A 26,047-nucleotide genomic window follows, 5' to 3' on the forward strand; every position below is an offset into this window, starting at 1 on the left:
GAAAATGAAAACTAGATATAGTGTATGGTATAAACTATGCACCAAAAAGTGTGATATAAGATGAACCGGGCATGAAATATAATATGCAATACATTGTACGCAATGACAGATTCATTGGAGAGCGCAAGATAGCACAGGCACTAGCGCGTGCTATGCGATATGCGCCTTGGAGTGTAATATGCACAGGGCAGTGTTGTGTAACCTAACTAGTCTCTAAAGTTGTAATATAAAATATGTGCTGGGGAGTGTAACGTTGCATATGCACTGTGACAAAGATATGGATCCCAGATTGTAATATGTATGACATAGCACTGTGCGTTATAACATAGGCATCGAGGAAGGCACGTTAGATGGGGCAATATAACCCGTGCGAAGACAAGTGTGGCATGACATATTCACGGGGTGGTGTTACAGTGCACATGGGCTAGAAAGTGTCATAGCATATACACTAGCTGGTGGAATACAACACAGAGGTGTGTGGCACTCAGCAGGCAATGGTGGGTGTAACACAGCATTGGGCTCTGCCAGGAGCGCGCTGTGACTCTCAAGTGAATTTCGTCCCCTTTTCACAGAGTAAAATAAAAAGTATTACACATCCGGCAGTGGATGTGTGTTTTATTAACTGTGAGGGGGGTTTCTTGCATAGTTTTGGTCGAATTTTTGTCGAATCCCCTTTGAATGGCTTGGTGTGCATGTGTATTAAATGTGCCCGTCAATAGCTACCCATGTTTGTATAAATAAACGACAAGGGTGTCTACTGGGATTAGGCACGGTAGGGCATCAGACATGTCAGAGCTTCACTAGTGGTGTAAATACATTCCACGTGGATTCATTGTATGCATAGTCGCCTTTTAATGAATATCACGCAAATCGTCATGGTGATAGGTACGTACGGTTTGTCCAGCATGTCCTAGGTGTGTCTATAAATATATATTTTTAAAAATAATAAAAAACAGAGGCCGGCCCTGGGGATTGGGGTCAAAAAAATATAATTAGGAGACAGGCCCTGGGGGATGGGGTCATCAGGGCCAATAAATTAGAATAAGAAGGGGAACCACACAGCCCCCCTTCTTAAAAAAATAAAATAAATAATAGACTGGCATCGTGCCGGAGGCCATGCCCCCTCCTTGCAGCACTCTGCAAACGCGCCCCCTGGCGAGTTGTAAGTTGGGGAATTAATTCCTCTTCAATACTGAGGGTCTCTGAGGGCCAACTAGCCCAACAGGCATCTCCAGTATGCGCCAGGGAGCTGCGCTGCAGACAGGTGTTCTGAGGCCAAGCCCCTTTTTACACCTCTCTGCAACGCAGCTCTGTGGCGCTTACTGGAGGTACCTAGTGGTCTAGTTTGACCCTAGGGACCCTTAGGATTCAAGGGGACTTAATCTCTCAACTTAGAACGGCCACAGGGCGCGTTTACACAGTGGTGAAGGGAGGGGACGGGGCCTGAGGTGACGTGTGCAAACACGCACTATGGCACATTTTAAATTGGGGATATAATTTCCCTTCAATACTGAGGGCCCCTGGTGGTCCAGGCCGTGCCACTTTTTACACCTCTCTGCAACGCAGCTCTGTGGCACTTACTGGAGGTACCTGGTGGGCTAGTTAGACCCTAGGGACCCTCAGGATTCAAATGAACTTAATCTCCCAACTAAAAACGGACACAGGGCGTGTTTACACAGTGGTGAAGGGAGGGGACGGGGCCTGAGTTAACGTGTGCAAAAACGCCCTGTGGCCTGTTTTAAGAGGTAGTTTTAATCCCCCTGCCCTATTATATACTAGGGGCTTACAGAGGAGGTCATGCTAATCACAGGGGGACCCCAACGCATAATGTTCCCTAGTGTATGTAGGTGTTTTCACTGTATTCTACATGTCTTTTAACAAAGCACTGGCTCTAGGACTGGTTAGTCAGACTCAGTTACCACCAGTATCCGTCTGAAAAAGTTGAGGGTACAGGATGATTTTGCAACAAGGCTTCTTTCTGCTCTTCTTTTTGTTCTTTCTTCACGTTATCCTTCTTCCTGCACTTTTCTTCGTCTTTGAGGACTTCTGTTGCTTCTTTCTGCACTTCTTTTTTTTCTTTCTGTGCATTTTTTCTTCTTTCTTCACATGTCCTATCTCTGTAGGCATAGTTAGAAATTAGCATTTAAAAAACCTTTGAAATTCACAGAAAAAACCATAGGTTTCAGGCACGTTATAGTTAGGAATTAGCATTTAAAAAACCTCAGAAATTCACTGAAAAAACCAAGGGTGTTATTGTTAGCTGGACTTTTCACTTGTACAAAACCATTGAAATTCCCCCGTTATAGTTAGTTCAGCTAACTATAACTCGCGCGCCCGCAATGCACTGCTGATGACGTCACATATTACATCACTCATGACATGGTCAGTGACATTACTCATGACATCACTGATGATATCTCAAATGACATCACTGATGACATCACTGATGACATCATCCTTGTGATAGAGTGGCAGACCTCCTCTCACCCTAATATAACCTTTGATACACACATTCAAAAATAGAGACTAAAATTTTCAAAACAATGGACATACCAATACCAGTTACAACAACCTCTTCAGTAATTCTGAGATCCATATACACATCCACTCATTCACCAACAGTCCTATACAGTCACTCATACATGTACTCACTCATCATATGTACTCATACACCTATACATCCTGTTACACAATGCCACTCATCCATAGAGTTACTCACACACATAGTCACTCATGCTAATAAAGAATCAAACATACATTTACTTGCATATACAGTTATACACACACCACCACACTTACTTCTACGGAAACTTACACATACTTAGTCTTTTAAACAATCACTTATAGAAACACATACTTATTCATACAGGAACTCTTTCAATCTCTCACTCTCACATATACTCACTTATATACACCAATAGTCACATATACTAGTTTAAAACATATGTAGTTACTCATAAAGACACTATTGAGACAGTCATTCACTCACTAACACACCCATACACACACTCATCCACCCATACAGTCCTGCACACATGCTGTCTTCAATACATACAAACAGTGAGTCACTCATTCATGCACCTATGCACTACGTAATACCCCCCACCGAACAATGCAGACACTCAAACTGATACTCAAAAAACCAACTAATAACCTATATAGACACACATGTAGCTACTCACCAACCCATGCAGCCACTTATACACAAAGTGAGAGACTGATACAGATATTTACATATTTAAACATTACTCACTAAGCCATGTATTCACTATGATACACTTAATCAGTCAGTTACACAATCAATTTTTCAAAAACAAATCATCCATTTAGACACTTATACACCCATTTATTCTTCCATCGACCTTGAGATATACATATATAAAACATATTTAATTTTCAGAAAAACAGGCATTCACTGGATGATGTCATCAGTGATGTCATCAGTGATGTCATTTGAGATGTCATCAGTGATGTCATGAGTGAAGTCACTGACCATGTCATGAGTGATGTAATATGTGACGTCATCAGCAGTGCATTGCGGGCGCGCGAGTTATAGTTAGCTGAACTAACTATAACGGGGGAATTTCAATGGTTTTGTACAAGTGAAAAGTCCAGCTAACTATAACACCCCTGAAACCTATGGTTTTTTCAGTGAATTACTGAGGTTTTTTAAATGCTAATTCCTAACTATAACGTGCCTGAAACCTATGTTTTTTTCTGTGAATATATATATATATATATATATATAATTCGAAAAAACAGTCCAGGTTCAGTGCACTCTTTTCACAGGAGGTGCTTGGACGTCGAGGTTGGACCTAATCTCGCTATTTTATTTCTCATCAAAAGGAAAGCACCACACTCCTCGAGTCTTATTTCTTTAGCTTTGATTTATTGTTAAGGCACAAATCTCACCACTACCACCTACGCGTTTCGACCAAGAAATGGTCATGTTCATGGTATCGTAAGTCCATTCTATGTCTCATCTATTTATAGTTCAGCCATGTTAGCCCATTATAAAGGCATTATGGCACTAGTAGTTTAGTGGTCACAGTTCATCTTAGTTGTTATGCAAGCCTTATCTTTTATGGGGAAGAGTTGGTGTTCAACATTTTGTTGATCATTATGCTGGGCCATAGAGTCTTGGATTCTTGTCGATCTCACTTTTAACACATTTGTTAATGTATTTATTTGTTAAATGGATACAAGTTCACATGGTATTGGTGAAATCGTTTGGGGTTCAAGTATTCCTGGAGTAACCGGCATAGTGCCCATTCGATTCTTAGGTTCACCCATGGTCGAAACGCGTGGGTGGTGGTGGTGGTGAGATTTGTGAAATAAATCGAAGCAAAGAAATGAAGACTCGACGAGTGTGGTGCTTTCTTTTTGATGAGAAATATATATATATATAGATATAGATATATAATTCAAACTACCTTCTAGAAGAATATAACCAATACAAGAATTCCTATATTGTCATCATTATTTGAGAGTCACATAAAGCCATGTTGTGTTTCTAGGCTTGAGTTCTTCCCAACCCAATTGAAAATTGGTGTCTTTTATATTGTTTTGTAATGTTTCTTCCACACTACTGGGTTTTCTCATTCTTTCAATTAATATTTAGATTCTGGCATACATCCTCCTATGATTTATGATCAAATGTCACACTACATGTGTACTTTTTCTATTTTTTTTATCTGAAACATATCATCCCCATTTTTTGTACTCCTGTGTCGCAGAATCTTCCAGAAAAGTGTCAGTGAGATAAAGAGGATAGAAAACATAAGTCGCTCTCCGTGGTTTTCTCATATCACAGCCACTGTTCTTGGCCTCAGCACAATTCATGCTTATGACAAAAAGCAAGAATACGTCAATCAGTGAGTATATATATTACCTGCAAATCTACTCTGATACTTAATGTGTGTTTGGTCTTTGTATTAACATCAGAATGAATATGCATCAACTGATAGTATGCTAGTATGACGTCTTAAACCTAATCATGTTAAAAGCTGTGGTTTAAAATTTCCCTTTCATACTTCCCATTATATTTTAAAGCATTAACACATTAGACAAAGTGCAAAATGCCATTAGCAAACAATGAAAGCCCACCCATCACCTTCAGGTCGGTCTGTGATGGATGCTTCTTATATTGGCACTCTGATTCACATACATAGAAAACTGGTTTTGTGTGTTTAGTTATAAATTTCACATCCTTCCTCATCCATTGTCATTCATTGAGGCAGGAAAGGGGAAGATCAAACTCTGATAAATCTCAGCATGCCACACTCCAGGTTACCCTATGGACCCTTCTGCTCAGCTGCCTACTCCTTACTTACTATAGGTTCATGTAGCTTGTGTTAAGAACTCCTCCATCCAATAAACACAATGCATTGTGGCCAATTCTAGGAGTACAAAATAATGTACATCATGATGATTTACAGGCCCAGCATGCTCCACTTATTCCTTATTCCACTCCTGACTGTGTTTTAACACAGATGAACAAATTAAACAATAAGTAAATTGTGGTTATATACAACACAATACAGATGTAACTGTTTCTAGATCCTGATTTCCTGATGGCATGCCTCTGGGAGAGGAGTCTCAGCTGTGCCATATCAAGACCTAAGTGCCTAGACCACAATCTTGGGTAGAGAAAAAGTGAGTTTTATGGTAGTTAAAAGCTTTCAGAATGGTAATCAGAAGGATATTCCCCAATATGTGCTTAGTTACAGTTCTGTCTTCCAACGATTAATGTGGTAAAGAGTAGATACGATGGTTTAAAAGAGGTAAGTCAGCAGATACAAACTATGTAACATTATTGAAATTATGTCACTTGACCCACGTATTGGGGTAGAATGCAACAGTGATAAGGTTCTATTAAAACACCTCCCAAGAAGGGTAACTTAAAACCTTTGAAAAAGCATTCTTATTGGAACACATTGGTGTGATTCAGAACTTCAAGACCACAGCAATGGCATGAGTTCATAGTATAAAATACAACCACTGTAACATAACATGACGTAACATGACATGACATAACATGACATGACATAACACATAACATGAAGGGCTTAGTGAAAAATTTTCTGTGTTTCTCTTGTTAATATGAGGCTTATGAAGGACCCTCTATGTATGCAAAAGCAACAAACAAGTCAGATTAATGTCTCCATCCTGCGCATTATGAAGCCTGTTAATAAGGTGACTGATATCTACACATTGGTTGAAGCAATGTCTAATATTTCCTCATTAAAATGTTACCAAAATGATTGGGCCCCAAATATTACAGGTGTGCTTGAGAAACTGATCTTGTTGAAAGTTCTATAATATATGTGGGAAATGTAGCATCCTCCCAAGCCCGGTAATATGCAAAGAGCCACGCCACTCACAGAGCTTTGTAGTGCATGTCTTTATTCTTCAGAATATACACACTGTCATGAACTTTATTAACCATACCCAGTCACACCCAAACAATTATGTAATTTTCCTGCAGAGTCCATCAGGGACCAGAAGGGTTCCGCTATTCAGATTTACAAGACACTACATCTCCCCCTTTGTAAAATACAAAGTACAAATATTACATATACCCATCAAAGCTCCTCAGTGATTTGTCAAGGTGCTTGAAGCAATCTTCCTGACCTAGTCATGTGATATTAATGAGATGGAAGAGAGGGGCCTGCCTCAGGCACCAGGGATGCAGAGATAGGCTAGGAGTTGGGCTCTCTTGACTTTCAGTTGGGCAGATCTTCCTTCTGACATCTGGAGCCAACAAACATCAAGGCAGGGGCTTGCAGTGCGAGGAGTCTCTTGTGATGGACATTCCAGGATGCTGAGTGCTCACCATATGTCCTTTAATCATCACAACCCATAGGAGTTCAGTATCGAACGGAGTATCAGATTTGCATTTCCATTTTTGCTTGACCAGGACCGGGTCTCCTTTCTTGGAAATGTGTCTGAAGCAAATCAGCATTTATAAGCTTAGGTATTTATTCTGGACTTGTGCAAGGAATCCATCGCACAAATCTCGTCCGCTTATGTAGAACTATGAGTGGTCCATTGCGGCAATTTGGTTCCCACTGGTCTCCCAAACATCAAGGTGGCAGGGCTTTCTACTATAGTAGAATGGGGAGTTGATCTGAAGTCAAGAAAGGCTAAACTTAGAGCCAATTTGAGATAACTTCTTTGTAGCATTGCATGCTGAACAACTCTCTTTAGGGTACCCATGAAAGGGTCAACACCACCATTGGCCTGTGGCCCGAGAGGGGTACTTTTCTGATGTTTAACATTCATGTTAGTGAGAAAATCTTCAAACTCTCAGCTGTTGAATGGTGGGCCATTATCTGACTTGAGAACAGAGGGGACATCCCATTTTGCAAAATTGCCATTTAATGTCCCAATGAATTTGTCATTTGAGGTTGATGACCGGTCTTTCACAAGAAGAAATCGTGAGTACTCATCAGCAACTACCATTAGAAGATGTCCATTGTTAAGGAGTTCGAAGAAATCAGCTTCAGCCCTCTCCTGCACCTGCTTCAGGAGTTCAGACATAACTAATGGATACTGCATTGTTTTGGGAGACAAGCAGTTGGACAAATGACAGGACTCTGATTCTCTTTCAACTCTTTTGTCAAGACGAGGAAACAACACTCAGTCTAGGAGAGCTTTCTTGGTGGCGACAATGCCATGATGACCCTCATGGGCTAGTTCAATGCCTTGTTGTTGCAGACTCTCTGGAATGACAATTCTAGACCCTCTTTATATAATACCTTTTTGGGTGACAGAGTTCCTTACTCAAATTCTTGAACTTTTGGTATTCAAAGTCATCCGTAAGAGGTCAAGTGCGTTTCTTCCAGGATTGCTGGACAATAATGTCTTTGAGAACACACGGATATCGATCTGTGTTTGTAGTAGCAAGAATCTGTTCTGCCGAAAGAGCTCCAGGTACGCTTGATTGGACTATAAAGTTAACATAGGTCTCAGTCACTTTAGATGTTGGACTGTGACACTGCACTGGCACTCATGCAAAGTAGTCATCGGGATTTTGATTTTTCCTGGCCTATGCACGAGTGTAATCCTACTCTTGCAATCACAACCCCCACCTCTTGATGCCAGGGGGAATCTTGGCCTTCAGATTCCCAAAACTAGTGAGCAAAGTCCGGTGGTCAGTGACAACTGGTTAAGTGCTTTCAGTATAGAAATACATGCCCACAGTAAAACTAGACTTTTTTTCTGAGGTTAGGAATAAGCATGTTCAGTCTGCGACAGACTCCTGCTCGTATAAACCACAATGTGTCTTTGAGAGTTGTTGTGTCCACTGTGCTAGGCAAGGCTTTCACCCAACCCCATTGAGCTAGCACCTACTACATTCTCAGTATGAAGTTTGGATCAAAATAGGCCATTTCAGTAGCTTTCTCAATTGCATGTTTGATTTTTTAAAGTTTCGAGCACATTCAGGTGACCACTAGAACATAGTGTTCTTTTTTGTCAAGTCTTTCAACAGAGCACGTACTGTGGCAAAGTTACAAATGTACCTGAAACAGTAACTGGCCATGCTAACAAAAGGATTGCAGCATGGTCACATGGTGGAGTAGTGGGCAATAAGTCTTGTACTTTAGCGGGATCTGGTGTCATCCCCTTTTCAGAAAAAAATATGCCCATAGAATTTGAGTTTTGTTTTGTGAAACTCACACTTTTCTGCATTCAAAGTGAGAACGATGTCACCCAGCATGAGCCACCCATGTGCGAGGGCTTTATCATGTTCCTTTCGAGTGGCTACAAATACCAGTCAGTGTATCAATACTATAATTAAAAGCATGCGTGACAGGCTGTATTATGCAGCGAGTTACGTCCTGAAAATGTTCTGCAGCTGATTACACCCCAAAATGTAGTCATTTATACCTGAACAAATCAATATGAGGCAAAAAGGTGGTAATGTACCTGCAGTTTTCCTCTAGTTCGAGTTGATGATACCCCTTGTTCAGATCAGCATGAGAAAAGACTTTGGCACCATTCAGCTGTGTAATCATATCTGCAATGTGTGGATCTGGATGTTGTTCTCTCTGATTTGACTTGTTAGCTTGACTCATGCTGACACAACTGTGCACAGCACCACCACTGTTCTTTTTGAGCATGATCACCATAGATGGTGTTGGACCAGTAGAGCATTAACATTTTTTATGCTTTACCAACATTTACAATTCTTTCTCAACAACTTCCTGCAAGTGAAAAGCAATTGGATGATGTCATTGAGCAACAGTATGAATGTCCTCATTGATGTGAAGTTGAACTTTCATGGTCTTAAGCTTTCTCAGTCCATGAAACAATCACAGGACTGACTTACTATTTCTGCATGTGCATTTATGTTATAGCTGATAGAAATCCGACCAATGTCTGCAGCAGTACTGAAATTGAGTAGACATGCACTTGACGAAGTACCTTGAATAAAACAAATATAATGAAATGAGGAAGCATCCAAGGGGAATTCAAGATATGTTTATTTGTGAACCCACCAGAAAGTCCATGTCATCAGCCGGACACTACAACTGACTTCCATCTAATGAAGTCAACGCGTTCCGATGTTGACATGGTTAGCATTTTTGGAATGGAACAACATTTAAAGGAGCAGAAGGAGCAGATTACAACACATCTTCCCTTAATAAAGCATAGAAAGAAAAAAGAACATAGAGTTTAGGAAAAACATGGAAGATAAAAGGATCAATAGAAAGAACAATAAGAGCAATGAACTCTACTAGGAATTAACCCCTCGTTTGCGCGCGTCGGCCAACGGCCGTCACGAGCACTACCTCGGTAGTGATGCGCACGTCCGTTGACCGACGCGGCCCCGCCCGTGCAATAAATCACCCGCACCGCCGCGGTTAAGGGGTTAAATACAAAAATAATTAACAATGAAAACGTAAGGTAACATTTCTACTTGAGAATATAATCTTGAAAATGCGAAGGCGGCCTTCTGGACCTAACAGGACGTCCAGAAAAGCCAGAACGAAAGTCACCATCACCACTCTGTGTGTGTCTGTCCATAGATGACTGATCAGAACGAAACTCACCATTAGCACCCTGTGAGTGTCTCTCCAGAGATGGCTGAGAGTGTCTGACTTGGGTTAAGCCACCCACATAAACATCACCACTCCTACTCTTTAAAAGACGAGACATGCTCCAGATACCACCACCAGAAAGCATGACCACATTTTTCATGACTTTGGGACCAAAATACTTGGTCTCACCTTTGGGAGACCACACCCCCTTTTTTACAAAAACAAGGTCACCCACCTTCCTGTCAGGCTTGCGCACACTCATTTTGACTTCAAACCTTTGATTGTTACCACCCTGATACCTTATGACTCTCAAGTCATCCACAGTTTTATTCCTGTCAGTAACACTCAACCAGAAAGGATTGAGTTTGAAACCAGCTGCCCTACCCCTAAGTTTTTTGAAAGGGGAACAACCCTTGATACTGTTAAGAGTGTTTCTGTGTGCCCATAATTTATTTCTAAGAACATCTTTGAGGGGGCAACCAGTATCAACAGCAGACAAAGCACACACCCTCACTAACCTGTTCATACTCTCCAACAGGCCATATGCCTGTGGTGAGTAAAGAGCTGTACGATGGTGGGTAATGGAAAGATCCTTTGGAAAATCAGTCATCTCTTGAGAGATAAACTGTACACCATAGTCATACACTCAAAGGGTACCCTGCATAATAAGACGCTATTGCGGATAAGGACTGTTTTAGTGCACTTCGCGAGATACGTGTAGCGCTATGCGAACTGCGTAGTACGCTATTCCCGATGATTGCACAGTTCCGGATGTTTGTCCGCACTGTGCAATCATTGCAAACGGCATCTTGCACAGTGCAAGCGATCGTTTTCTGCCGCTCGAGTAGATTTTTACTCAAGCGGCAGCTTTCTCAACGCGGACTGGTAGTTTCTCATCGCGAGCGGTCGCGAGCATACGCGACCACTCGCAATGAGAAACCTGACCTCCCCGCGTTGAGAATCTCGCCGGGAGGTTTATTTTCCACGATCGCCAACTTGATGTTGCTGATCGCGAACGAGGAAAAAGTCTCGCCGGGATGTCTTTTTGCTCGCTCGCGGTCGCCAACGTGACGTTGAGGACCACGAGCGAGCAAAAAATGCCAGCTACGCTACGCATTTTTGCACTGTGCTATGCAAACCACGCGAGCGTAGCGTAGTTGGCCGCCCAGGGTTACAATTGTGAGATCCATGTTGCAAGAGATCAAGGCGATGTTAGACAGAATTGTACAAAACAGTCTTGATCGAGCATAACCATGGTTGTCACCCGGATGCTAAAGCCACAACTGTGGGATCATCAGATGAAACTGGGAGTACACAGGCAAAACCCGCGATAAGACGAAAATCAACAAAAAATAAAAATTGCTCTAATATTAGTAAAACTCAGCAACATAATATAGCTCCATCATCCCAGGTCTTGAATGAAGGAAACAAATCCATGGATCTAAAATCGGCAGACGAAGTTAATGCCTCACAAATTACCTCTAACCAGGCACTAACTATTAATATAAACTCAGATTTTCTAACTAAAAGAGTAAGAAAAAGACTAAGGAAAGCTCACAACAAAATAAAAAACTCAATAAAATCAACAATCACTGACTTGCCAACTGAGCTCATTACGAAAGAAATCTATCCAATCTTCAGACCCTTGGAATCTCGTTGGAGCGAAACTAAGGCTGGCCTAGCTGGTCCTGCCCCAATACGATCTCCCACGAAGTGTTCCATGAATGCACAAGGTCGCAAATTACTGTAACATCCAATACACAAGTGAGTGGACAAGATCAGGCCCAAAGAGGAAGTGATCATCAATGTGAAGAGCAAAATGTTGTTAAACGTAAAAGTGCTAAAAACGTTGCCTTTTCAGAAAACATTTCAACTAATATCAAGCATACAGTATGCCCTGAACAAACAATTGTGGATGACACTGTGATAGGCAATGGGTTCATCCAAAACATGCAGCTGTCATCTGAGATCACTGGTAATATAAAAAAAGAAAAATTAAAGAATAATGAATTCTCAGATACAGCTATGAAATTAGTATTTTGCCCATGGTATACTTCAAGAGGTCCACATGATATTTTGAATCGCGGTAATATTTTGAAACTGTTAAACGCAATCCCTGAGTTTAAAGATCTAACATCGGAAGACTTAGATTCAGTTGAATTCAGCCAAGATCATAACAACCCCAACAAAGAGATGACTCTTACAACTTGGCATCGAGAAGAGACAGTTAGAAACATTTTAGCAAATAAATCACAATTTGAGAAATGGGGCATCAAAATATGGAAAATCAGCGAAAGTCAATATCTTACTCTGCTGATCCTGACGTTATCAATTAACAGTCCAGCCTCAAGGGATCCTGCTACAAGTTCAAGATTAAGAGGACATTCCAGGGTTTTGAAAGGAGCTTCAGGGCTACTGACAAATTCAGATCTGTCATCCGGGATCAAGATTACAAGCTGCAACCCGGGCACCCGTGTATGTGAAGAGCTAAAAAAAGATACAGCCCTCAGTGATGACTGGAGCTGGCTCCCTGAAATACTGACATGCACGAATGATGCTTAAAGAGCTCAAATAAAGACATAAAACCCCTTAATATTTGCTCGTGGAACACCAACGGTCTGTAAACCCTTACAGAGGATCCTGATACAGTAACCTTTTTTAGAGATTCTGATGTTTTAATGTTCCAGGAAACATGGAAAAGGAACACCTTATTGGTTATTATGTGTATTTGACCCTTGCATCCCGTAAGGCAGTCTTTGGTTGCGCAAGTGGAGGCCTATCTATCTACGTTTCTTTGAGTTTGGACGTCCACTATTATGAAATTAACTTTCAACTGGCGTGGCTTTTGTGTATCAAACTAGCTCTTAAACAACCCATAATACTCCTAAACGTCTACCTAAGTCCAAAAAACTCTGACAAGTCCTCTCAATTTACTGCTCTATGGGAAATAGTCAAAGTGCTGTACCACGACCACGCAATGATAATCATCTCAGGAGATTTTAATATGCACCTCCTTAATCAAAACTGCGTTAAGAAAGCAAGCAAAGCACTGACACAGATGTGCCATTCCCAGCTGAATAGATATAACCTCGTGTTACTACAGGATGACGGCCAAATATCCACATTCAAAAAAACAGGCCAATTCTCCATCATTGATTATTCCATCATCTCAATGGGGCTGACATCCTCCCTCTACAAGTATCAAGTAATACCCAGGATAGAAAGCGGTCACAATCCACAATCAATCTCCCTGGCTTTATCACTTGTTCATATGCCGGAACAGCCTTTAGCCTTAAAAGGCTAGTGTGAAACCCGTGAAACCAAAAGGAAATATTGGATTTCCTAGAACTCACAATCGCCAAAGCACTGATTGAGAAAAAAGAAGTCCATGGTTGAGATTTGGCCTTGTTTGTGTGTTTCCCTTATGGATCGTTTTCCCCCTTCTACGACATCAAAAGTAAATCTGGGCGGACAACTATGCTACGTTCGCGAAGTTTGCGTAGTTTGTGCTACTTCGCGCTACGCGAATTGCACGTAGCATAGTGCAAAATCGTGTAGCATAGCATATCGTTGTTGCCATTTTTTGCTCGCTCGCAGTCCTCAACGTCAAGTTGGCGACCGCGAGTGAGCAAAATGACATCCCGGGAAGACTTTTTCCTCATTCGCGATCAGCAACATCAAGTTGCTGATCGCGAGCGTGGAACATAAACCTCCCTGCGAGATTCTCAACGCAGGGAGGTCAGGTTTCTCATTGCGAGTGGTCGCGTATGTTCTCGACCGCTCGCGATGAGAAACTGCCAGTGTGCGTTGAGAAAGCTGCCGCTCGAGTAAAAATCTACTCGAGCGGCAGAAAACGATCGCTTGCACTGTGCAAGATGCCGTTTGCAATGATTGCACAGTGCGGACAAACATCCGGAACTGTGCAATCATCGGGAACAGCGTACTACGCAGTTCGCATAGCCCTACACGTATCTCGCGAAGTGCACTTCGCGAAGCTACGCGTAGCGTAACTACGCGAACTACACCCAGGGTTTACAAAAGGCTCCATCATGATAACAAAAAAATCAGGATGGTACACCAATTGGCTGCTCCGCCTAAAAAGAGAACTTAATAGAGCTATAAGGGTGACTTTCAGAAAGCCGAATGGAGCATTAAAAACTTTGGAACTTCATAAATTAAAAAGGCTCAGAAAACAATATAAAAATTAAATATGTAAAGCCAAACAATCCTATTATGAGGGAATATGGTCCAAGCTACATTTCTCATGCAAAACTCAAAATCCAAAATTATTCTGGGGTATAATAAACAATCTCAAAAATGTAAAAGAGGGAATAGTGCTAATATCACCAAATCTTGCTGGGCATCTTTCATCTATAATCTTTACGGTGCACCCTCGGACCTACAGCTTGACACCAATACTGTTTGTCAAAAGACAAACATGTCAAGCAGAGAAAAAGGTAGAAAATATGGGAATGTCCAGCACATTGTCCAAGCTGAGCTACAAGTTAAGGAGTCATGGCCTACAGAGCTAGTTAAAAAGGCAATAAGCAGGATCAGATCGAATGGAGCGCCCGGCCCTAAGGAATTCCAAATTCAATTTTTAAATCAAATCTTGAGCATTAGCCAGAGGTTTTAATGATTTTATTTAATGATGTTATTAAATCTGGATCGGTCCCTGAGTCATGGCAAGGAAGCATAATTCAGCCGATATACAAAAGTGGTCCACAAGACAATCCTGCAAATTATCAGCTAATCGACCTAACAGACGTGGAGGCAAAAATCTTTGCGAGCTGCCTGCTTGAAGACTTGGAAGAATGGGCCATAAAAAAAGATCTAATTCCAGCTTTCCAAACAGGCTTTAGAAGAGGCGAATCAACTAGCACGAACTTGACCTTGCTGACTTTATTGGCCGAAAGGGCAAAATATAGAAAGCAAAAGTTATATATCTGTTTTGTCGATCTTAAAGCCGCTTTTGATTCTGTTCCCCGTAATCTACTTTGGGCCAAACTTTTGGAATGGGGTATCCCAAACCAATTGCTCGACATGATTAAATTGTTATATACTAACACATGGGTTCAGATCAAAGTCGGAGACGGCAGAAGTACAACACGCCGATTTGAAACTAAGAGTAGTCTGAAACAAGGTTATGTTCTGGCTCCATGCCTTTTTAATCTTTTTATGGCCGACCTACCAATACGTTTTAAAGAAGTTAATGCTCACTCACCTTCCTTCTTAGGCAAAGACATCAAATACTTACAATACGCTGATGACACCATATTGTTAAGCCATTTTGTCATAGGCCTAAGAAGACTAGTTGATTCTTTTAATCATTATATCACCCTTAATGGTTTGCAAATCAATACCAAAAAGACAAAAATAATGACGATAGGTTGTACAAAAACAGATAAGAAAGAATGGAAGATTACCGGGTTACATATCAAAAGCGTGAAATATTATAAATACCTAGGAATAACATTCGACGATAATATGACCTTTAGACAGCATTTCATTAACCTCAAAGCAAAGGCAACAGCCTTGTCCTTTGCTTTTAGAAAGTTGAGGGACAAGTTGTCATGTCCAAACCATGAACATCTGTTAAAGGTCTTGAAAGCAAAGCTGATCCCCTCTTTGGCTTACGGCTCAATGATTTTTCGTGGTAAAGACGCGAAAATCCTTGATGACCTACAAACAAAAGTCTTCAAATCAGTCTTTGGGATCCCTAGGTATATAGGACACGCTAATGTCAGATTAGAATTTGGTCTGAAAAGGCAAACTCTGGTACGGCAATCTGCCTTTTTAAAAATGCTATATTCTCTGTTTCGCTCAGAACAGGGTACCCTTGCACACCAATGTTGGCAGGAGATAACAAGGTATGAGCATGCTAGGAGTCGGAGAGCCTATTTAAGAGAGAGTTTACACAATTTTAAGTGCCCAGCTTTTGAAGAAGAAGTTAGGAGCAAAGCAGTTTACAGACAAACAATAAATCATTCAGTCACTCTTTTATCGAGTCTTCTAGACAAGGATGAGCTCACAAAAAAGAATCACTCCTGGTCATTTATCAACTCATTTATTAAATTAGAACCTCAATCATACCTGATGACCCGCTTAAAACTATTTCTAAGGAACAAATTCAAGTTATTGAGGTTTGGGAGATACACCACAAAGGACGGAATACCCAAAGGGGAAAAAACTGGTCCACAAACATTTGTAGGTTATGTGGCTTCTATGACGAATCTTTAACACATATTGTAACTATGTGCCCTCAACTGTTAGAAGAGCGGAAGACTCTGTTGAGACCCATTTTTAAGGGGGTGAGAACATGTCGACACGCCATTATTATCTGTCTCACAGGGAATATGCCCCGGTTGAATTCACAATTTGTAAAGTTTATTTATATTGTCGAATTTTTTTTTTAACCAAGACTGATAATGATTGTTATTGCAGGAACATGTCGTCAAAGTCTTTAAAGCTAAAACGATAATCTGCTCCTAAAAGATCTGTACAGAACTCCAAATTGAAGTTTAAAAAGGTTTCAAACTGTTACAGTGATTGGATAAACAAATTTGAGATTTAAGATAAATGTTTTAAAAAAAATTATAATAATAATTACCTGTATTTTGTAGACCTGCCAAGAGGAAAATTATTTAATTTTTAATAATAGTTTTTGGAATTGTCTTCCAGCCGTTATCACAAATGCACTTTATTCATTGCTGCTTTTTATCATTGCTGCTAAATTTCCAGTATGAAGCTGTATATGTATTCTATCGGCAAAAATAATGTTCTTAACCTATTGTGTTTTATTCCTGATTGTAATGATTTTTATTAATCAACAAATAAAGTAACTACTACCTGAATATGGTTTGAATGGAAAATCCAACTAGGTCAATCCTCTGGTCACCATAACCCACTGGGTTGATATCAGTAGGTAAAAGCTTGACATCTTTATAGGCAGGTGTTGCATTCCCCAATTTGTCGCTAATTAACGTGTAGGGAGAACCAGAATCTGCAAGTACAGGAACTAAAACACCCCCAACAGTTATGTCACACTTTAGCATAGATATACTGTCTGAGTCAACACCTTTGACGTCAAAAACTGGTTTGTCAATGGAATCAGTGATGCAGTGAATGCTCTGTGAACACACTTCTTCATCATCAACCACGTTAACTTTCCCAAACGTACACATTCAGGCATAATGACCTTTTTTACCACAGTTATTGCAGTTTGTGCTTCTGGCAAAACAGTTCAAATAGTTGGGACCATGGTTGATACTCCCACATCTCGGGCATTTAGTCTTACCATCTTTGTGCCAACTCAAAACTAATTTAGGTTTGTTATTTTTACCAATACTCTTTTCAAGTTTCATGGTTAGGACACAGCAGCAATTGTAGTTTCACCATAAGGATTAAAGGAATCACCACTAAGAGAATTAGTGCTGTTATCTGTGGTTGTGTTAGGATTACAAATTTATTTCACCCAGTGAGAAGTTTGCTCAATGCTCTCTACAATGGTGATAGCCTCTTTGAGATTGGGATTCTTTGCAAGAAGTTTCTCTTGAACTTTTGGATCATTGGTGCAACGCACTTGTTGGTCACGAATAAGAGAATCAGTCAATTGTTCAAAATCACAAGTCTGAGCAAGTAACTTCAGTGCAGCTACATAATTTCCAACTCTTTCTCCTTTGGCTTGAGTGTGCATGAAAGATTTGTGACGTTCCATCACGACATTGAGATGTGGCCCAAAGTGTGTTCATAAAAGCAAAACACTCATTTCATAAACATCACTTGGCTCACATGCTTCTCAAGACAGAATCAGTCTCACACTTATAATATGAGCAGAAGTGATTGGCTGGCTGTGAAAACTCTTCAAGAAAATAAATCTATCATGATAAAACAAGCCGATAAGGGTGGGGCAGTGGTTGTCCTCAACACCCATGTCTATGAAGCAGAAGTCCTGAGACTTCTAGGGGTGCGCACTAATTACCAACCATTGATGCGGGACCCCACAGCTGAATTACAAGACATCATCAAGACTCTGGTGGTGGGTGCTAAGGAGAAAAAATGGTTCACGTACAAGGAAGCGGATTTCCCTATCAACTTGAAACCGCGTGTACCGGCTTTTTGCATCTTGCTGAAGATCCACAAACCACAGCGCCCACCACCGGGTCACCCGATTGTGTTGGGGATCCAATCTGTATTGGAGCCTTTGTCCAAGTTTGCGGACTTGTTCTTAAGAGAAGCAGTCATCACACAGCCTTCCTTTGTGCAGGATACCACTGATATACTTAATATCCTTAAAACAGTGGAGTTTGACCCCAGGGAGCAATGTTTGGTCACCATTGACTTCGAATCCCTGTACACCAGCGGACCCCATGATGCCACGCTGGTGGCCGCAGTGCGAGCTCTTGGGGAGCTGGAGTGGTGTTACAACACCCTCCAGTCTTTTGTTTTGCAGTGCATTGAACTGGCTCTTACTACAATTTGTTTTGATTACAGGAATCAGCTGTATCTCCAAGTGTCAGGTACGTCAATGGGGGCTACATATGCGCAGAGTCTGGCCTGCATCTATGTAGGCCAGTTTGAGAACAATGTGATTCATCATGCCTCCAACCCCTTCAGAGAGAATATTTCTCTTTGGAGTAGGTATATTGACAATGTCCTCTGTATCTGGACTGGATCAGAGGACTTGTTATTGACGTTACTAACCTGTTTAAACCAGGCGGATGGCTGCCTTAGGTTTACATGATCTTTCAGTCACATCTCTGCAGTGTACCTTGATGTGCACATAACAGCTAGGGACAACAGGTTATTCACCTTTGTCCACCAGAAGCCCACGGATAGAAATTCCTTGCTGCACTATCGCTCTTTCCACCCCAGAGCGCTCCGTGACAATCTCCCGGTGGGGCAGTTTTTGAGGTACCGCCAGAACTGTTTCTCCACAAACAAGTTCATGGAACAATCGGAAGAGCTAGCAACCAAGCTTGGAGATAGGTGATCAAAGGAGTCCGCAAACGGGCAGTAAATACCCCACGTGATGCCCTTTATGAGAGCCCAGTAGCTACAACTTGTAAACTACCACATCTTAGTGCAATAACATAGGTAGGTGGCAGTGATGTGCCTTCATGTATCTTGTAAGTTAAAGTAGCAATATTAAATAAGCCCACGCCTGTATAGAAATACCCCATTTGGTAATATGTAGGGTCCTATTGCCCTTAGATCCATTGGATATGCATTGTAAATATGGGATTCTGCACCTTTCCATCATGGCGACCCCTTTAATTTAGGAAGGGCCGGGAGGCGTGGTCACGTGACGCTGCGCGTCGCGTGATGACATTTGGGAGGGGGCGCTGGTTGACTTTTAAGGGCCCACGTCTCCCGATGAAGCGAGGATGGAGCCTTGAAACGCCGGCAGGTCCCGGTAGCGGTAAGGCATGTGTTCGTATGGCTGGCGAATGAAATTGAATTTTAAGATAACGGCATGGTTTGTAATGGACCCACTTTGACAAGTCTCTAAGACATCAGCTGGCGTGCGAGTGATATTGAACTATAATACAAGGCTTTTAAAGGACGAGCTATGACATATCTCGATTGCAATGACTTGGCTAGTGATTGATTTTGAACTCCATGATAACAGCAGGGTTCGTAAAGGACCCGTTATGATAAATAACGTGGAAATGGGTTTGGAAGCAATATTTGAAAATGAATATATACACATGCGGGGAGAGTATCGAATTCCGTGGTGTTGTTAGATATAGCAACAGATGCATGGAGACACTTTCCACACAAAAAGTCTCTGCTTGGGCGTGTGAGGTGATGATGTTTAATGAATACTTTACTAATTGCACATATCTACAGGTGCCATAATTTTGTGTGGGTACCCTGCGGACACGTGACCAATTGGCGCGTGCCTCATGACGAGTTGGTTGCAGGTACAAAGGACATTGGCAACGACTCAGTAATGAAATGTTTTGTATTATCATTAATATAAGTATGGAGTGTAGTGGAGAATGGGGGTTATTTACTCCTGGCATGTTTTTGGTTTTTTATTGTCATACACTTGCAGACCAAGTAGTAATTCTAAGTAAAGTGAAGACTGGTCATCCCCTTAGCCCTGATGAAGTTGCGCAATTTGGTAGCAACGAAACACGTTGGCGCTTTGGACGTAACAATGGTCTGAGTTGAACCATTTTTTAACTGAGGACGCTCACAGCACTGAATAAAGCTAAATCTAGCCAGTGAGTAGGATCTCATTTATAATGTTGGGAATTGCATTTAATTTCCTTTCTCACAGGGACCAGCAGGGCACTTGAGTGACATTAGCACTTACAGTGCATACTCTACATTTCTATCACTTTTGAGAAAATTCACGTTGGAACACATTTTCCTTTCATGGTGAGAAAGCAATCAATGATGCACCGTTGGGGAGTCATTAGAAAATGTCATAGATCCCTCTAGTGTCTGGAAGTTGAGGGAATCTGTCCATTGAGTCCGGTCCTGGTTGTTGATAATGTGTTGAGTGGGGGGCTGCCTGACTTGTTTTCCCCCTGTGCCTCTTTTTGTGTTGATCACCTGCTTCTCTGCCAATTGGTATGGGATCAAGACTATCATAGATGTTCCTGCCTTCAATGCCAAGGTTGTGAAGTAGTACAGCTTGTTTCCTTGCAGACAAAAATCTTCCCCCCCCAATAGCTATGAGGTAGGAGTCAAATAAGGGTTTCCATTTTTTCCATGGTAAAACAGGCTCACTGCGTTCACATAAGAATTGAAGAGGCTGACTCATGCCACTGGTCGACATCCTGAAAGAAATAAGAATGTAACAAAATAGGCTAAAATAATAACCTAAAATAATAAATCAAAATGTAAAGTTAAAACAAAAAGTTAAACCAGTCCATTGAAACTGTTCAAAATACTTGCAGGAAAGACAAAATTGGATGAAGAAAAGAAATATTGAAACAGCTAATGCAGCGTTAGCATTGCAAGGAGTCTGTTGAATTTCGTGAGAATCCGTGGAAATTAAAATAGTACTGTAGTTTCATAAAAATACTTTGAAAAAATTAATCAGCGTGACTTGGTCTGTGAGAAATAGCTGATGTAGAAAATCCTTGTGCTAACATAAAATCACACTGCTGTGAACGTGGTTGTTAAATCTTTAAAACCCAAAATATGGCAAGTCATTTTAAAATGTGAAGAGGGTGGGCACGCTCTAGTGGTGATAACAAAAATGATCAGACGTTCTTAGTGATACGACGGAAAAGTATCACAAGTGTTCTTGGTTAACGTTTCAGCTTTGTTGGAGAACATGTAATATAAACGTACTGCGTCACTTCTGAAAGCTATTGGGAATGTCGGAGCTCAGCTCTGGAAACAATGGCATAGAAAGGTAAGCCACACGTGCTAAATCTCACACGCTTAAGGCTATTTTACAACAAAACAGCATTGCGGTGATAACGGCCATGGGCAGGCTTGTCCAAAACAATGCGTAAAAAATGCACAAATCTATTCAGCACGATGCAAGCAAACACATCCACAGACGTTCCCTCGTTCAAAGAAGACTTCTAGGCAAACGGGAGTATTGAAATCTGCGCTATTCCATGGTACAAGTAAAAATTCTAAAAACAACAGAAATATGCCAAACTCCTGAGAAATGCTGTGTAGCACACTGCTTCTACGGGCCTCAATCCACAGCTCACGCGGGGTTCTTGGGTGGGTGCACGTTGTACTTCGTGTGAATCGTCACCAGTAATGAAACGAGGAAACATCCAAGGGGACTTCAAGATATGTTTATTTGTGCATCCACCAGAAAGTCCATGTCAGCAACTAGACGCTACAACTGACTTCCATCTAATGAAGTCAATTCGTTCTGATGCTGGCATGGTTAGCATTCTTGGAATGGAACAACATTTAAAGGAGCAGAAGGAGCAGATTACAACAGAATCGGTGCTTGTACTTTCATCTTCTTGTGTCACATTGTTGCTACAAACAATCCTTGACTTTGCAATGGCATGGAGGTAACTCACATGTATACCTTTGTCTTCGAATGTGTGAGACTTGGCACCGGTCACCGTTCATTGTACTTCTCTGCCAGCATGATGTTTATCGATGCACCACTGTTGATGATAAAAGGATTGCAACAACCATTCTCCTTTAGTGTGATCTTGGCCCAATGTCAAAAGGAGCGTGGTTGTTTCATGTGGAAATCTCACATGGACTTGAACTCTTCTCTGAATGAAGCCAAACCCACATGCTCATGTTGTTTACCAGTCAACATCAATATTGCATAGCCATCTCCTTCACTGTCGCTAGAGAATGACTTTGAATAACCTTTGGGAGATTATTTGATGATGATTGACCTCATTTAGTTTCCACTTCCCTCAATGGCTGTTGCCGCTTGGTCTTGTGGGTGTGGCAAATGAATTTCTAGAACTTTCTGGCATTTATTCTCTCTTTTTGATGTGATGCAGTCGGCTTCTCTTTTGCTTTACAAACAGTTATAAAATGGTTTCCCTTCCTCCCGCCTTTGCATGTATGTCCAATGGTGGTACATTTACTTTCATGTGGAAAGGAGATTCCACATTGGAAACACAACTTTTATTTCCTCTGAGACATCACTTTATGGCCCTTAATCTTGTGTTTTGTCTTACTTTTCATGTTCAGTGCTGATCTACTCTGGGCTACTCCAGCTTCCATGTCCAATTGCATGTTCTTATGCTCTTGCAGCTATGTGCACTCTCTCCACAGTGAGAGTCTCTTGCAGCATTCATCATCCGAACGAGTCAGAAAGGCAACTGTCAATGACTTTGAGATGGATGGTTTCTTCATCATTGAATTAATTGAACTTGCAGAAATTGATGAGGGCCCCAAGTCTTTCAGCAAACTTATCCATCATTTCTCCAGCTTGCTGCCTGGCTTGGTTAAAGATGTACCTTTCATAGTTGACGTTTGGCATTGGATTGAACTTGATACCTAATGCCAACTTAATCTGAGGGTAAGATGTTTCATCAGCATGTAGTATTATCTTTATCACTTCTTTCACACCATCACCTGCAAGGTTCGTTAAATATTTGATGGTCTTTTTCACAGCTATTTCTTTCAGCGCATCAATTAAATAATTGCATTTTTCAATCCAGGCAGTCCATCTGGGTCCAATATTCTGTTTTTTGGTGGTATCAAAGGGAAACAGTGGTTCCAAAAAAGTGGCAGTGCTATATTTGACACTGGTCTCTGCAGCCATTGGAACCTTTTAAATCTTGAAGACTTTTGTATCATACTGAGCACAACCGGTGACTTGGGTGGTTGCCAGCAGCTCCATAAGCACAACCCTGTGCATTCACTTGCTGTGTTGTGGATGCTACTTGCTACTTTTAATGCACTGGTCCCTGGCCAGGATTCAACTCGATGCCAGATGCCTCGTTCTTTATTCTTGCCGGTGACTACAGTTATGTTCTTTCTGTCTGTTTTCCATGGCACACTTTTCTGCACCTGGTTATCGTGGCCTTTTGTTCTTATCTGTACCTGGTTGTTGCTGCCTTAAGCGCTATTGTCGCATTGCAGTGGCTCTTTGACTCCATATATGCCAACTGTCGACTGCTTCACTTCGACTGAGGCACATGTTGCACGCACAAGCAGTCTGCTAGACATCGGCAGACTCTCAGGGAGAACACTCTTGGTTCTTAGGTTTCAGTATTCCCTATTCCGTCGTCAGTTGTAGCGTCCCCCCAGCTCAGTAGCATACACATGACCACGCCACACATGGATCTCTGTAGTGCATGTCTTTATTCTAGAGTGCAACAGTCAACTGTGTACACTGCGTCATGAACTTTATTACCCACACCCAGACACACCCAAACGTTTACGTCAGGCTCCTATGGAGTCCATCAGGGACCAGAAAGGTCCCACTATTCATATGTACATGACAATACAGGAAGCAAATACATTAAAAGAATAAGAAAGTTCCTTACCTGCTGGAAACAAGTATCACTAAATTGTATCAGTCTGTTATTATATAGCAAGCCTGTGACAATGCCTCTTTTATAGAACCTTGGATTCTTTAACAGATTTAGAATGATATTTTTAGAGTTGTCAGTTTTGCAGGTTAACAGTAGGTACAAGATACCTCTTCCCTGAGTGCACGCACCCAGCTTCTAATTTGACCCTTCAGCCAACCCCCAATGCTTATGGGTGAACTCCATGTGCAACGTGGGTTGGCCACATCTTGAGGCCAATCAACACTCTGTTGTTGTTATTTATTGTTAAAAAGAATCACAGACTAGAACCTTCATTTGGTTTATTTTTAAGTATTCATCAGTTAAAAATTTTTGAAGATTTTTTTTACATCATATATTTTTTAACTTCCTTTCAGCATTTATAAGCTTTTTTTTGCGGTCGTCTTCAATTTTTTAAACTTGTAACAAAAGCTTTGCGGTATTTCTTTAAGTATTGGATTGTCTGGAAGATGGCTGATTTGTCTGAAAGATTGCTGATTTGTACAGTACACAACTCCACTATATGCTAGTCCACTCAATGCCACACCACTCTACGCTATTCCACTGTATGCCATTCGACTGTGCGCCACTCTATGCTACTCCACTCTAGGCTATTCCACACAATGCCACTCCACTCTACACTCCTCCACTCTATGCTATTCCACTCCACATCACTCCAGCCTAATCCACACAACTCTATGCTACTCCACTCTATGCTAGCCCACTCTACGCCAATCCACTGTATGCCACTCCACTCTACTGCACTCCATTTTATGCTATTCCACTCCACTCCACACCACTCCACTGTATGCCACTCTACTGTAGGCTACTCCACTGTATGCCACTTCACTTTGTCACTCCACTCTACCCCCCCACTCCACTTTATGCTATTCCACCCTATACTACTCTACCCCACTCCATGCCAGTTCACTCTATGCTATTCCACTGTACGCCACTCCACTCTACACCACTTCACTCTATGCTATACCATGCTGCAAAACTCAACTCTATGCCACTGTACACTCTACACCACTCCACTCTAACCCACACAACTTCCCTCTCTGCTATTCGATTCTACAACACTGCACTCTACTCTACTTTACTGTAAGCCACTGCACTCTACGCCAATCCATTATATGCCACTCCACTCTTCGTTATTCCACTGTATGCCAATTAACTTTATGACCCTCTATGCCACCATACTTTTCTCTATTCCACTCCACTCTATGCCGCTCCACTCTTTTCCCCTTTACGGCACTCCACAGTATAGCACCCCACTTTACGGCACTTTACTCTACAGCACTCCACTCTATGCCATTCCACTCTATGCCATTCCACTCTACACCACTTCACCCTATCCTATTCCTTTCTATGCCACTCCAAGTTCTACCACTCCACTCTAAACCACTGTAGTCTCCGCTATTCCACTTTATACAAGTGCATTTTTCATGCTGTTCTCCTCTACGTCAATGAAAAAAACAAAGGCTAAAAAATTGTTTTATTTTTTCTATACAAAACAAACTACACAAACATTAGAAATTATAAAGTTATATTTACACTTAACTTTTCTAATTTACGCACCACCTTCAAACCGAGCTCAAACTGTACAAACATTAGCAATTCTAAAGTTATAGTTATACCTTTAATTTATAAAGTACACACAACCTTTTAATTTCTTTAACACGTGCACCTCCATAGATCACTCACTTTTTCTGCTTCTTGAAGGCCGCAGGCTGATGGAGGTAATTTCATATACTAGGGGCAAACATTGGCTAAAGGAATTCTTCATCCACCAGAACCGTGCACTATGGACGTGGTTTACAATGCAAAAACAGAATGTGCATAAAGGTGTCAAGCATCGCTTTCTTCCAGCATAAACATTGAAACACTCCAGGGACTGGAGCACTTTGTGACAATAACTGAAAATAAAATGCAACGCAAATAACATGCATTAGCTCTCCACAAACTACATCTTAGGCAGCGAAGGAACCATGGAAAAACTATGGAAAACTATGAAAAAGA

General features: G+C 41.3%; 1 protein-coding gene across 2 annotated transcripts in view; it reads left to right on the forward strand.

Annotated features, from left to right (window-relative positions):
• The window catches only part of LOC146776281 (ATP-binding cassette sub-family C member 12-like), a 1,395,717-nt gene that overhangs the window by 1,015,882 nt on the left and 353,788 nt on the right, over window positions 1-26,047 (forward strand). For both annotated transcript variants that reach the window (XM_085639684.1, XM_085639683.1), the window contains exon 23: window positions 4,737-4,874. In XM_085639684.1, coding sequence (XP_085495810.1) covers window positions 4,737-4,874 — 138 coding nt within the window. The remainder of the gene's footprint in view (window positions 1-4,736; window positions 4,875-26,047) is intronic.

The sequence above is a fragment of the Triturus cristatus genome, chromosome 12 (genome assembly GCF_964204655.1).
Source record: "Triturus cristatus chromosome 12, aTriCri1.1, whole genome shotgun sequence".
Taxonomy (NCBI): Eukaryota; Metazoa; Chordata; class Amphibia; order Caudata; family Salamandridae; genus Triturus; species Triturus cristatus.